Source organism: Oreochromis aureus, linkage group 13 (genome assembly GCF_013358895.1).
Source record: "Oreochromis aureus strain Israel breed Guangdong linkage group 13, ZZ_aureus, whole genome shotgun sequence".
Lineage (NCBI taxonomy): Eukaryota > Metazoa > Chordata > Actinopteri > Cichliformes > Cichlidae > Oreochromis > Oreochromis aureus.
In genome coordinates this window covers 15790137-15806118 of record NC_052954.1, presented here as the reverse complement: position 1 = coordinate 15806118, position 15982 = coordinate 15790137, and the positions used below count along the sequence as shown (strand labels likewise).

General features: G+C 37.6%; 1 protein-coding gene across 2 annotated transcripts in view; it reads left to right on the top strand.

The window, feature by feature from the left end:
* Positions 1 to 15982, top strand: part of LOC116322726 (muscular LMNA-interacting protein) — a 46745-nt gene that overhangs the window by 7273 nt on the left and 23490 nt on the right. For both annotated transcript variants that reach the window (XM_031742878.2, XM_039621505.1), the window contains exon 2: positions 8210 to 8335. In XM_031742878.2, the coding sequence (XP_031598738.1) occupies positions 8210 to 8335 (126 nt within the window). The remainder of the gene's footprint in view (positions 1 to 8209; positions 8336 to 15982) is intronic.

Below are 15982 nucleotides of genomic sequence, written 5' to 3'. Positions count from 1 at the left end.
GCAGCAGAAACACTTTTGATGAATGTGTGTGAGCTTTGATTGCTGCAGACAAAAACACTTTCACAAACACAGAATAAGAAACGCCATTAAACTCTCATTCTGGAGGGAACTGGAAGTTAGCACTTCCTCACATATATGCACAACACTTGGAGTGCCTCATCACACCAGGGTAATGTTTAGAATGACTTTGTGCAGTTTGATCTCAGCTTTGTAGGTGGAAACAAACATCATTTTCTGCCAAATTTGAATTTGTACACTGTAAAATATAACTTGTTGTTTCAACTTAAAAATATCAGGTACAGGGCTGCCTTAAAATTTTAAGTTAAGTCAAGAAATAGAGTTTGTTCTTATAACACAACCAATTGTTATCTTAATGAAAAATCACATGTTGTCTAAACTTTCGTCTTAGTTTAGTTGACTGAGATTTGTTAGTCAGTTCAACTCCTTTAATTGTCATTTTTACTTGGGAAAACCCTTTCAGCTAAATTAAAATAATCTATTGTTTAAACTCTTGTCCTAGTTCAGTTGACTTGGGTTTTTTAGTTAATTCAAATACTTTAGTAGTTCTTTTAACTTAGGAATCTATTTTAGCTTAACTAACATAATTTGTTAGCTAAGTTGATTTAAGTTTATTAATTAACGGAGCTCCTTAAGGTAGCTGAGTGAACTTGTAAATCAGTTTCATTTTAATTATCAGAGTTGATTGACTGGATGTAAAGAAAAATGTGTATTAAACATCTTAAGTTTTGTTTTGTTTTTTTAGCTTTCTAACATCCATTTCAGCAAAACTACCTGTTAGGTTTATCTTAGATCTCAGGTTTAAATATCTACATTCCTTTAAATTAATTTTCTGTTGTTTACAGAAAAAAAAAATAAAAACCCACAGATTCCATTAAAGTCTATCTGATCATTTCATACAGAAAGTTTGTTTTAAGAACATGACAAGACAATTACTCATGAGCGCCCAACATTCACCATTTATTGTGCCACTTAGTCATCTGAGAAACAGAAAAATCAGTGACGTAGCTCATCAGGCTCACAATCCATCAAAACTCAAAGGCTGCTCCCTGTGAAACAATAAACTTGAACTTGGTCTTGAGCCCAGTTTGGGTGAAGATTAAATTCTGACCAATACTCTAGGAGCAGTAGTGATTCTTGTGAAGTAACAACATAAAGTCTGCATTAATGTAATGTATCAACGGGACACTTGCTATTTTAGAAAAGTTATTCTTTACATTTGCAAAATTTTTAAACTTCATTGTGCTCAGTCACACCTGTTAGCATAAAACTTGAAATATTAAAATAGTACAAAACCTTTGATAAGTGATAGTAAAGATCAGTTTATAACAAGTAAGACATCAAACTCTTGTATTTGTCTTCGTTTACAATTGCAACAAATTCCACAGAACCAATATCTCTGAAAATGAGTGCATGCTTCTGAAACATTTGATAAGATGGATATTTCAGAAACATCAGTTTGAGTCTGCTCAATTGCAAAACAAAGGAAAACTACTGACTTGCATGAGATAAGCATCTGCAGAGTCCACCATTATATTGTTGTTCACATAAGTTTCTTAAACCATGAACAAATGAGTAATTGTCTAATCTGGAATGTAAAGTGTAGTCATTTAGTGACATACAAAAGTGAGAATGAGAACTTGCAAGAATAAAAAAACAAACAGTAAAATAAAACTGTCCTTAACACTAAGGCAATTGTATGCTGTGAGCATACAATTACAGTTCTACATGGCTTTCTGCAAGAGTCTGTTTCTTAGACCATGCACTAGTGAGATGCACTGCCTTCCACCAATGTTCATTAGGATGTTCTGAATAGCTTCAAAGATGTCCTTAAGTTCCTTTGGATAGTCTATGTTGAGGGCAAAAAGAAGGCCCATCAGCATGGAAATGGCACTTGAGACATCCCTCAGATTAGACAGGATTACTGCCGCCTCAAGGACAACCAACACATCGATGATGTCTTCTTCTTTCACCATCGCAATGCCAACTTTCATCCTCTTAGAAACCGTGTCTTCAATACCTGTCGGCTATAAAGGGTTCAAAGACAAAAAAAAACAAAAAAAATTACACAATTACAATTACACAATATCCCTTGTGCTTAACAATTCATGTCTTTCCAAAGAAGAGCCATACTGATGCTTTGGATGATGGTGATTGGCTTTGGGTAACACTTATTAGTTGTTAAAGTTTTTCAGAATGAGATATGCACCCCATGTTACAAATCCATTTCTTGCTTTTAAACAAAGACCATGTTCATAAATAACTGAGCATGTCTTCAATTGCAGAATTCAAACAAAATTTTGAATTTAAATGGTAAATGGCTCTGTATTTGTATAGCGCTTTACTAGTCCCCTAAGGACTAAAGCGCTTTTACATTCAGTCATTCACACACATGGGTGGATGACTGAATCGTGACTCAAGAGTTGACAGTTCGTCTTATAATCGGAAGGTTGCCGGTTCGAGCCCCAGCTCCGACAGTTTCAGTCGTTGTGTCCTTGGGCAAGACACTTCACCTGTTGCCTACTGGTGGTGGTCAGAGGGCCTGGTGGTGCCAGTGTCCAGCAGCCTCGCCTCTGTCAGTGCGCCCAGGGCGGCTGTGGCTACAATGTAGCTTGCCATCACCAGTGTGTGAATTTAAATCTACTTATGCTAAATATTGGCTGTGCTCTAAACCAAATCTGGCTGAGAATACATGAAATGTGCAAACTGCAGCTACACTACAGGATCAGATTATGGCTCCATAGACAATGCTTCTTTAATCAGTTTATTGATTAAAGTTTATTTTTTCCCCTATATTAACAGCATGAAAAAGAGCATATAGACATGGCTGAACAGGTTGCATAATTGGCACTGAATATCAACATCCACCTTTACCCAGCTGTCCAATGACTTTCGGCCAGTAACCTTTAATTGCTTACCCAGTCTACACAGTCTCTTTCCAGGGTCCAGGACATTTCACCAAAGTATTGCCCCACAGCTGTAGCAGCCACTGCAGCCCCTTAAATATCCTAATATCTCTGCCATTACAATATACAATGTGAGAAATCAAACGTAAAGCTGAAGTGAACAGTACAGCAGTGAAATGTCAAAGACCCTGGTGAAGACATGAATAAACACAAGACACTAATAATATCAATGCTAGCTTGCCAGTTAGTTACTCTGAAACCTAGACCAAATCCAGTGTCAAAGATCTTGTAATAATACATTTGGTGAGGAAAAAGTACACATGTTATCATGTGGCATCTATTGTTTCATAGATGCCATATGTTTCATTTAAAATCCACTGTGGTGCTGTCATTATTAAATTTACTAAAAGAAACAATGCTAACCTTCACAGTCTTGAAAGTGTGTGAGGGATCTTCCTTTAGAAAAGGAAGGTGAGGTCCTCTGTCCTCTTCCTTTGTGTAGGGCTCTGGTCAAAGAAGTCAAAAACAAAACCAAAACATTTTTTAAACAGTGTTTATAAAGCATGTAGACAGCTCCAAATTCACAGCTTTTGATGCATAATTCCATCAATATATGATTATCATTGGAGATTTTGAATCAGGCTTATCAGGACATTCAAGTAGAATATGATATCCAACCTACCACCAATATACACAGATTCTGTAAAAGTTACCACACTAAATGTCCAGTTGTGAAATATGATGACAGACTTTACTTATCAGCTTTCTTTCAATGAGTTCATCAGTTGAACTGGATAACCTAAAACTTAAACAAAGGATTAGATTTCGCAGTTGAACACTTACATCATCACGAAGCATCTTATGAGCCTAGTTAGCCCTCCTATGCCGCTCTTGATTTTCTACAGCTCCACGAACCTCTCCATAATGGTCAAGCACAGCAAAAGGAACCCTTTCAGGTCAACAGATGTAAGACGGGCAAATTCTGCTTCAACCTGAGCAATAGAAGAAGAGGGTGGAGAGTACAGGCAGAATAAAAAAAGATTCTTTGAGACCCAAATTTAAGCAAACAGTCATCTGAGGCCCATTAGAGAAAACACAAACACACAAAAGCAAACAAACAAAAAGATGCACTTTACCTGCCGTTCAGCAAACAAGGAAGTTCACAGAACAATAAGCTCTGTCTCGAAATCTTTTAAAGTAGAATGATTGTGAAAATGACTTATGTGATGTAAAACTTTAGTAAACGTGCGATTAAAAGAACACTGAGTAAAAGGACAAGTAACAATTTCCTTATTCCTCAGATGTTTACCTTGATGAGCAATACTGTTTTAGTCCAACTGCCTCATTAAAGTTACACAACAGGCTTTTTACATTAAAGCCAGCAAGTCCATTACATACTCCCTTTTAGATCTGAAATACTGTGCAGATTCTGTGTATATGTAGTGGACAGCAATTTACCCCAAAAAGTGCAAAGTTTGCAAGTCCACCTCATTTAAATGACAAAGACAGATGTGATCATCTAGACCTGTGAAAATAAATTAATGACAAACTTGCAGTTATGGATGTTATTACAACCACAAGAACCTAAACAGTCTGCTCCATTGCTTTTGTTAATGAATCATTTGTTGGTAGCACGTCTGAATATTTAGTTTATGCCACCTGCATGTGATCATCAATAGTGCCATATTACTTCTTAAGAAGTACGCTGACACTACAATCTTTATATCATTTGTTCTACAGAGCTATTAAGTTACAATATAATCTGTGGTGTTTCCAGTATGACAAAATGCACAAATTGTAACTTACCATTTGACTCCACTGACAAAAATAAATCCCCAGCATCAAGTTTGGCTTCACAGACCTAAAATAAGTAAAATAAAATATATGTTATAATTATATTGTTTTCGCCATTTATTCATGTTTGCTAATTTTCTGACATATAAACAATATTAGTTTTGTTACAATACAGAGAATGCAGTTTAATTAAAAAGGTAAATTATGCAAAAAAAAAACAAAAAACTTCTGCAGTATACCATGCCAAAAATCAGTGTCTCTGATGCCAATTATTTTATCACTACAGCTCTTTTAGTATGGAAACTCACACAATCTAGTCATACTGATCACAAGAGTTCAAAAATAAGTTAAAATAGTGAGCTGTTGTTAAGCATAAAGCATTTCAGGGTAACAAATAACTGCACAATAGAATTAAAGCAAAAATAAACACACTGGAGGACTATCTGATAAAAACTAATATAATGCTGGTTTGTAGACCATATTTTGTCTCAGTCCTCAGTGCACTCTTGCAGCTTAGCATGCAGCAGTTAATAACAACTTAAGTGATTACATAGGGGTAAACGGATGACAACAAGCATCGGAGTCCTGCCAAAAAGTTCTTTTTGAACCCAGCCAGTTATTGGAAATATTGCCAAAATGAACTTCCACCAAAATACAACAGCCTGTGAACTTGAAAGAAATTTACAAGTACAGAGACAATATGAAATAAGCTTTATTAATTAACTGAGTTAGCTTGCTAATATCGCAACAGTGGTTGAGTGCACAACCTTAAAGCTAGCGGCACAATACTTGTGATTTGGTCAGTGCCACATTAAACCCATAAAAAGGCCATGTGTCAGTTTATTAGGTCAAGTTTGGTCATGACACACAAGCTGGACCTTGTCGGCTAAAGTTACATTAGCTAAAGCAAACATTTCGGTAAAAGAGAAAAACACACATCATGCCATAAATTCAAAACATGTTCCAACTTTGTAGCTCTCTTTCCTTATAGTTATAACCAATGTTACTCACCTTGAAAGCATATTCCAAAGAAGACGATTAGAAAAGTCCAAGTAAAGTGAGCATGTCGTTAACCGCCAATTCCCCATGATGCACCTCGGTAGCAGTCACGTGAGGTAGTTTTGAATCCTGCTGTGCTCAACTTACCCACATTGTCAAGTTCACATAAGTTTCTGATTTAGCTGGACATGAGTTTTCAAGTTAGCTTTTTTTTGGTGTAATTGGGATGTTTTTAACTTGTAATTCTATGTTATAACAACAACTTCAGTCATCTATCGTCAAACTGATATAGAATAATATGTTGAAATAACAAACATCTAGAATTACATTTTACAGTGTACACCTCTCAACTGCATGAGTGGCCTCAGTGAGAGTCAACTGATTATCACTGCTAGCTAATGTGATATGCACTGAGCTGTAGAGGCTCTAGAATAGTTGAGTCTTTGATGTAAAGACAAACAGCACAGCACAGCATTGCAAGACAATCATCTACACCTCAAAATCTTTTTAAATGACAAATTAAAAGAGACAAAACAAAAATATTTTAGTAATGGACTTCTCCGGCTTTTTTTAAAACATATTTTGGCAGTGCCTTGTTAATCATTTTGCCTCTCTATATCATTTATGCTAAGCTTAGCACAAGAGTGCTATGTCATTTAACTCTTGACAGAAAAGTGTATCTACTCTCATATCTCTTTACAAAGCAGTAAAAAAAATGAACGCTGGACAGTTCCACAGCTTTATTACTGCTTCAATATCCTGCTAAACTTTAAGCTTAACCTTCAAAAGAAGTGTCTGTGTCCTCCAGCGTGGATTCCAGGAGGACTTTTGCAGAAGCCGTGACATTTCCATGACCAGCTGGTCCACCAAAGAACTGCCAATCTCTTGCACTTAACAGCATTTCTAGCTGATACACTGTGGTATTTGATTTGATGATAATCCCGTTTAGTGCATTCCCCTTCAGTGTTTTTCTTTCTGATGACACTGACATTTTGACAAGCACCTTCTTGTTTCTTGCTGTTGTCATGGCTCTATTGTTGTTCAAGTTTTAGTTCTCTTGATAGATGCAGCTGCTGTTGTGAAATGGTAAATACCATCAGGATAACAGTGATGAGCTAATCACTTATATAGCAGGAACAAGAAAAACAATGCCACTTAATTCTGTTTGGGTTCTTTCTTTCTTTCTTACTTTGGCATTAATTTCTTTTTTCTATTATCTCTGTATCATATTAGAGCTGTGGTGAGTGAACACAAAGCCAGACCTTATGAGTTACTAAATTATTTAACCAGCTTGTTTCGATATAGTTTCTTTAAAAAATACATCAAATCTGAGTAAAACAGCCCAGCGCACACATGTCAGTGTGGCCAATTGAATTTAAGGCTTATTACATTTTAACTACTGAGTTACATAAAGACTTATCTACACTGTAAAAAGAAGCAAAGAAAAAATTCTTAAAAACAATAAATACATTCGTAAAAGGTAACATTTTTGTTTTATTCTATTTGGTAAAATTCAACGTGTGGTTAAAATATGGAGAAAAAAAGCATCTGTGAAATATTAAAACAGGAAATTCATTCATTTTAAAATGGTACATCTTATTGAATTTTTTCAGTGTAGATGTCATGAAGAGGGAAATTAGTAACAGAGACCAACATTTCTTTTTATTTATTTATTTATTTTTGGCACCAGGCTTTTTCCCCTGCTGTAGAGTCTATGAGGGTTTTACTAGTTTTTGAAGATCTACAGCTCTTGGCACTTTTCAGACTTTTCAGACTGCTTTGTTGTTACACAGACACACAGAAGCACTGATTAGTATTTAGGCAATTTCCTTTCAGCCAGTCAATCCGAGGTTCTTGCCTCAGAATAGTAATTATGTCCAACCCACAGAATGTTCTGGACATTGACAAAATGCCCAGATTATCAGTCTGCCTCTGGTCCCTGAAGTTTTCCTGAGCTTGTTCTTAGCGGTCCATTAGTATCACTGCCTGCAAAGCTGTGATAATATCTGTCACATGCATTTCAAATGACCCGCTGTGCAGCGCTAAACCCATGAATATTCTCGCCCAAAATATGGAAATAAAAGCCGGCCCTGTGATGAAAACTCCTGCAGTAGAAACGCTACAGTTGCCTTTGTTTAACACAAAGGAGGATTTTTGGGTTATTTGATGCTGATGAGAACAGGAGCTGATTTAATTGCAACTCATCACTCCTCGTTGAGGGTGGGTGTGTCAGGCCACTGAGCTGTAGGGTGCTTAATTGCCTCATCTGTGTGAAAGTGCGATGTTGGATAATTAGTGGTCGGGTATAGTTACACAACCCTGTGATCAGAAAGAGATCAGAAATGGGAGCGACTGAAAGTTTCACAGGGCGCTCGGCATCTTTCCTTAAACTTGTTTTTGCTTTCTATCTTTTAATTGAGAATAAGCCTCTTTATGCTTGACTCAGCAAACTCGCCCATGAATGATTTGTTCCCCTCCTCTCTGTTCTACAGGTTTCCGTAGGAGTGCCCTCGAAGCTTTCTACTTTCACGTTTGTGCCAGCAGTGCAGAAACTGCCAATTAAAAACATTTTCACTGAGGAGGGGAGATCTGGAGCTCTGACAGAAAAACCAGATAAGGTACAGCAGCACCACTTGTCCAGAAGATGGCAAAGCAATAACTATATAACTAATAACTAATATTCATCTTTGAAACAATTTGATTTTAAAATATTAATCGAATTTTATGCCTGATATTTGTATTGGTTGTGGCGCTGCTGCAGAGCAACGCTTTCATGCTTCATGTTTTGAGTGGTGAGTCACTAGCACTGACTATGAGCCCACTCATCTGACTTGTTACATAAAAACTTCCTCCAGCTTATGTCAAAAGTTGAAGTAATCATGTTTTTGAAATTGCAGACTCGGTGTTAAAACGAGAAGTTTAAATTTCTGTCCTTACTTAAATCGGATGACAGCATAAAAAGTCCTTTAAAAAAGTTTTATAGAGCTCTACGCAGTTCTGTGAAATACTAATCACATCTCACGATTTAGTAGCATATTTAGCACCACTAACTTGAAGTAATCTTTTTCTATATAAATCTCTCTCGTATCACTGTGGAAGAATTTTGGCCCACTCTTCTTTAATGTTACCTCATGTCATTGTGGGTTGTGGACATTTGTTTACGCATGGCTCTCTTCAGGTCCCAACACGGCATTTCAATCAGGTTGAGGTCCGGACTTTGACTGGGCCACATTTTGAATGTTTTCTTTTTTTGCAGTTTGCTGCTGTGCTTGGGATCATTGTGCTGTTACACGAACCAGTTTGGGCCAAGCTTTAACTATCAGACAGATGGCTTCACACCTGATTCTAGAATATTTTGGTATACAGACGCATTCATGGTTGACTTGCAAAGCAACCTCAGTTCATCTCCCCTCCACCACTGCTCCCGATTGTTGGTGTGAGGTGTTTGTGCTGACATGTTTGGGTTTCACAAAATGTGAAAATGTGTGCACTGCAAATAATGGCCACTTCAGTCTGTTCTGTCCAAAGGACATTGTTCCAGAAATCTTGTGGTTGTTCAGATGCAGCTTTGCAAAGCTAAACCTTGCTGCCATGTTCTTTTCAGAGAGTAGAAGCTTTCTTCTGGTAAACAGTACGGTCATTAACTTGAACAGGGAGCTGAGAGCTGTAGAGTCTGAGATGCCTGCTCTTATTTATTTTTTATTTTTGTGCAATTCCTCTTACCTTGGGATGAATTTGCTGGGAAGTTTATATCATTGTGTTAACACACACCTGACTGCTCCACACCAGCAAACTGCCAAATATTCTGCTTTTATAGAGGTGGTCACACCTGCTGATAATCAAGATTAATCAAGTGCATTTAGTTAATCTTACTTAACCTTTTTAATTCTTATGAAAACAGTAAGGGTGTACTTAGTTTTTCACAAGACTACAAATATATCCACTTTCCTTTTACAATTAACATGACATATATGTTGCCATTTTTCTCACTCTAATAAGTCTCAAAATGAAACACTTATTTAAACAAACTTCATATATTTTGTCAAAAAATTACTCAACTAAATTTGCATGTGACTGTACAGAAACAGAGATGTCATCTGAGACAAACCACACTAACCCTATTTCTTATTAAAGGAAATTAGAATAAACATGTCATTTTTTTCCCCATTAAACTCTTCCTCCATGGGGGACACCCCAAGCACTACCCCACATCAAAAAGAAAAAAAAGTCAGTTTCGCCTTAGGTTAAGCTGGGGTTAGGTTTATTACCTATGATGGCTTAGACCTCAGACAGAATATTAGATTCTTTTCAGTGGAAAATGAAACTTAAACTTTCCAAATGACTCTAATTGTAAATGATTCACCCGAGGATCAAAAGACACACCTTAGCTTCTGAGAACAGTTAATCTCACTCTTGGTACTTCCTTCTCAGACAGTGCAACAGACATCCGCATGAATCACCTTCCCAGAGGAAAAGGCTATAATTAGTTCTCAGGTTCACAATGAAAATATTTTACCCAGGTAGAAATTTCCTGTTACATTTCTACATCTTTAAGCAAATTGATGGAGTCAAATTATTCTAGGTATTCCAGCAGCCACACTCACACAGCCTACATGAATATATCATGTTTGAAGATTCATATAGCCACATCAAACATATGTCAGAGTGACCTCGGGCATTAAATTAGATGTTCTCTGACTGTAAATGGCAGAAGAAGTGGTTCTGCTGCTAATGACGCTCCTCGGCTCATCGTGTGAAAGTTACATTTTGTACAAAATAAGGAGCAAAAATGAATCAAATATAAATAATCTCTCACCAAATATGTTACATTTTTTCTGTTGGAAACTACTTTAGTGCACACACACACACAGACATTAGAAACACCAGCTCTCGGGGAGGGGGCTGATGCTGACCATCAGTTGTCTTGATTGCTGAAGGGGTTAACGTGCTATTGGATGTTGATCCAACATCAAAATCACAGCAGCATCACAGCTCTGGGTGCCTGGAGTCAGCTTGCTGTCTGCCTCTATATAGACTTCAAAGTTCTTCTCACTAGGGGGGTGACACCATTAGTTTCTCATCTTCCCCCACAGCTATTACCTAAAGGAGTGACAGCCCTTCATGTTATTAACTGACAACATATAGGCGTAGCTACGCTGCTGCAAAAGTGCAGAGAAGCCTGTGTTCAGTCTTTTCGTAAATGAACAACAGATAACTCTGTGTGTGTGTGTGTGTGTGTGTGTTTGCATGCTCCAAATTTCTCTGCTATGAATGCCGCTGATCTTCCGAGTTTTCTTTTCTATTCAATTGGACCTCTACAGTGATCTATATCTTCCTCTCATATTGTTGCATTGTTTTTTTTCTGTTATTCAATTTGAAAATGATTAAACACCTGCTCAAGTTAGCTACAGAAGTTCTTCTCATATAGCTTTAAATGATCAGGTTTTATCATCTATATTAAGTAGCATTACATGACTGTAATCAAGCCTGATAGCTTTTTATATAATGATAAAAAACTATAAATGAGAAATGAAGTGTATATAACACCTTTGTACTCGGTTAAACACTCAAAGTGCTTTCTTAAGGCCTTTACACACCAGAAAAATAAAAATCGTGCAAATATTTTATTTAAAATGTTTTTCGGACTCACCTGTTCTTGATGAAGTCGTTCATACGTGATATTTCACTGGACAAATTTGCAGCATTTAGCTCACATTCTTCTTTTTTTTTCTTTTGAATTTTCTCTTGCAAATAAACAGATCTGACCAATCAGGCCAAAGGATTTGGCTACAACTGCGCTAGAGGCTCAGGCGTGCACTAGTATTGAATATACAAGTAGTAAAATAATATTATTTTACCTCAGACACACAGCTAGACGCTGCTTTCTGAAATTATTTCTCTTGCTCCTTGGATATGGTCCCAAGTCTGCCAGCAAGAGCTCAAACTGTCCCACTGACATCCTGAAATATATAAGAAAGTGGCCGTGATACGGCTTCAACTCCTGGATCAAACCATGAAATTCTCCGTGCTCCTGCCTTGTAGTGAAAATTAGATGAACCCAGAATCATCTCAGTAAAGCCCTTTACTCCCAGTGTCATTCACCCAAACACACACACACACACACACACACACACACACACACACACACACACACACACACACACACACACACACACACACACACACACACACACACAAGCACTTTTATGTACACTTAAGTGCATGTATCTTGCCCAAGCCTACTCTCGTGTGCAGACTGGAGGAGCTGGGGGATCAATCCTCGGACGTTCCAGTTGGCAGACGACAGGTGTTGGACTCATTACTCAAGAAAAAAATCATGTAATACATGATACTAATGACTTTTCCTAAAAGCAATGCAGTGTGTTAATTAATTACTTTCTGGAGAAAGTAACTCACCTTAATCACTGCCTTTGTTACCTGAAGTTAAGGGTCAGGCTGCTGGGTCAGCAAACACCCAGCTTTAACATCATTCTCAGTTCTTGGCTAGCTTTGTGTTAGCATGCTGTCTGTGTAGATACTTGCTTAGAGCTGATGTTGTGTCGGGAGTATACTGGATTTGTTTCTATCCTGGACACAGTTTTCATTTCACCATTGCACTAATGTCCTCATCTTCACTGCTCAAAAGCTGTCGATCGCTCCACCATTGCCCTCCTCCTGTACAGGAACCAAAATCAGCTGACTGTAAAAGGAGGCAAAAGGTTGTTTGATATATTTTCTTTTCTTTCTATTCTTAATGTGTAGACAACTGAAGAACCTTTGTAATGCAAGTAATGACATAATTGTACTGTCATGTAATAACTGACTTTAGTGTAATAAGTTACATTACTGTGACTGATTACAGTAACACGCTACACCCAACATTAAAGGGTCCGTGTGAGTCACAGCCGCCCCATAAAGGAAAGATAATCCTAAATAAATGTAAAATTATAAATAATGAAAAAAAAGCATAGAATTTTGTTACCAGTCAGCATGGTGGTATGGCGGTGCCTCACTGAGTGACATGCTTTTAAATCTTCAACACACACAAGCCGCCCCTGAAATAAAGCTCTCTTTGTTTCCTCCTTTAATTTTTCTCTCCCTTATTTGTTCAAGTCCTTGACATTCTGGATAAAAGAAAGGCATTTGATAACAGTGAAAAAGGCTGCTTTCTGCTCTCAAATTATCCACTTTGTGAAGCTGAGTTATGAACTCATTTTCACACCACTTTCCATTAAGCGCAGAAAAAAAGCCTCCTTGGTTCCACTATTGCAATCTTCCCTGCTCAGCCGCTGATGATTTACACTCAGGTTAACAGGGTGCCCATCAGTTTCACGCAGCGATTCGAGACCAGACTGAATGAACCAGTCACATCTTTATTAATCTTCTATTCAGTTGGGCTTTTGTTAAAACTGAAATCTAACACGAACAGTTGATCCCACCATTTGAAGTGCAAGAAAACAACTCCATAACACTCTTTCAAATGATTTCATTTTAATTATTTCTACGGGACTAATCCAATTCTGGGAGCCTTGTGGCCATTAATGGAGGGTTGGCAGCCCAAACACACAGACATTTGACTGGTATTATCTGGCTCCTGATCTAGTTCTTTGCTGGGGAGCAAAAAATTTCCCACAAATCTGGAGAGATATCTTTGACTTGCTTCCTTCCTTTAGCACAGCCTTTCTACACAATCCCCCAAATCCCTTTAATGAATTCAGTGTCATAGGATCTAAAGGTCCATCTGCGAGAGAGGCAGACTAACAAACGACTGTGCTCAGTTATCGCCATCCTTGATTTGTCTTTCTTAATGAGATGTTATATGGTTATTAGAAGTGAAGCCGTAGTCACTGACAGGCCAGAGTGCAGATTTTACTCTGTTTGGTCCATCACTCAACTGGAGGGCGAGATTAATTAATGAGCAGACGTTTTCCTTCTTTCTTCTGTTTGTGAAGACAGTAGTTTATTACAGCGGGTGCCTGGTTTCTGCTGAGTTGTAGCCCCAAGTTGCACACAGCTTTCTGGGATAGCTATGCTTTCATAATATGCATAGAAATAACAGGCTGGCAGTGCAGTGCAAATATTTCATTAGTGTGGTTTCATCGCTTCATCACAGCTCAGTGCTCATCCTGATATTGTGCTTTCATGTCAGCTATATATAAACACGACTCCAACATCTACCCTCACCTGCTGTCTATAGCTCGTGCATGCTACAACCCACATCCAGCCACGTGTTGCTCACTTTGGCCGATCGAACAATCCCATTGTCTACACTTACTGCCTGAATTGAGATGACTCCCATATTGACATCCCAATTACAGAATGTAAAGAATTCCTAGTGAGACATTCAAGAGCTCATTCATCCATCAGTGTGATTTAGAGCAGCCAGATTTAGAGTCTTTCTTGTTTTGAGGAAAGACATGTCTTTGCGATGGATTGTGATAAGTTCTCCTTGACAGTTTGCATTCTGATTGGCTGACAAAAATTTGAAATGAAGCTGTCGAGATTCTTCCCATAATTACTCACTCATTTTGACTTTTTTTCTTCTTTTTATTCCCACTAAATCCGCGGTGCATCTCAGATTCCCTTCAACTGTACAATTGAGCTGAGCGGTGAGCAGATTTCTTTCTGAAACACCTAAATCTTCACTTTCTTGCCAAGAGATGGGGGAGCTTAACTGAGCCAATATTTAAACGCAACCATAATAAACAAATGTTGCTATATTAATTAGTTAAGAACTAGGCAGACCAGAGTAATATATTTGTACCATAGATGCAATAATTTATCTTATCACTTACATTAACATTACTTTTTTCATGGCACTTAGTTTAGAAAACTCACTTTCACATAGCTTCTAAATATAACGACGTTTGACACAAGGTATTTGATAATCTTACTAGATGACATTTATGCTGCACACAGTTCCAGAAATGAATATCCTTCTGGCAGCCTTTCATTGCTTTGATTAGTGCTCATCTACATTACAGGCAAAAGAAAAATACAGAGAATTTTTTAATTGGTTCAGAAATCTGAAGGTTGTCATTATAAGATGATGTTGTATGTATATTTAGCATCCTAATTGCCATGCCAGGGAGAGTGCGTTCATATCTATAATGATTCATATAATGAGCAGTTACATGTTTTTAGCTCAACATGTATTTTCACAGATAATCCTGTTTTAAACTCGATTCCTGAAATGCGTTTATAGTCACTCACACTAATATTAATTATATGTAAAACAGTGAAAAGGCCTCATTTTTGGTTATCTGTGGCGTTGGTTTTAAATACTGCTGGTCTCTGCAACACAAAGTGAAATGAATGTTCTAAATAATGTGAACTTGACCTCACTGATACAAAATCTGTGTGATTCCAGCATTAATGTTGGAAGCCATGCTAGCTAAAGACAGCCCACTTGCTTATGGCCCTCAAACTCAAAGAGTCTCGCTTGTAGCTGTTGTGAGCTTCAGCTGTGCTGGATTTTAACTTTGAATCGAACCCAAACCTTCTCCCAAGCCTTCACAAAGTAATGCAATTGGTACCCCTTTGGCATCCATTTTTAACTTGCATGGTAATCTAATAGAGTTCATTTGAAGTTCTTCAGTGTCTAAAATGTATGCCACAAGGCTGCAGGAATATGTGCGCTGCTGGTGTCGTGACTCAGGAAACTTAGTTTAACAACTTACCAGTTTGCCTGGAAATATGTGACTAACACTATGAAACGGTGCATTTTAAACCAAATTCTATTTCTTTTCTTTTTCTTTTTTTCTTTGCTAAGTCTAACCACACAGCTTTGTTGCCCAACTTTAACCAAACATCAGAAAGGAAAAGTCAGAAATGAAAGTAAAACAACAGATAAAATGCTGACTATATCAAAAAGATTAGCTGTCTCCTCACACCGAAAAGCTTCTGGGTTCAAACCTGCTGGTCAGCTGGTACCGTTTAGCGTAGAGCTCTTCCTGCGCCTGCGGGAGTCTTCTGGATGCTCACGCTTCCTCTAACAGACATTTACTCAATGTAATTAAACACCATAGAAGATTTTATGCTTCTAATATGCGTTATATTTCTGAAATTTTAGCTATATAGTCAGAGATGTTTCTTATATACCACTTTTCTAAGCGCTTTATACAACAGGCCTCATTCACACAAGCACTTTTTCCTACATGCAAGTGCTTTCTATGTACCAGTTACACAGATTCACACTCTGGTGAATGCATCAGAGACTTGTGGTTTAGTATCTTCCCCAAACATAATTAGGCATGCAGACTGGA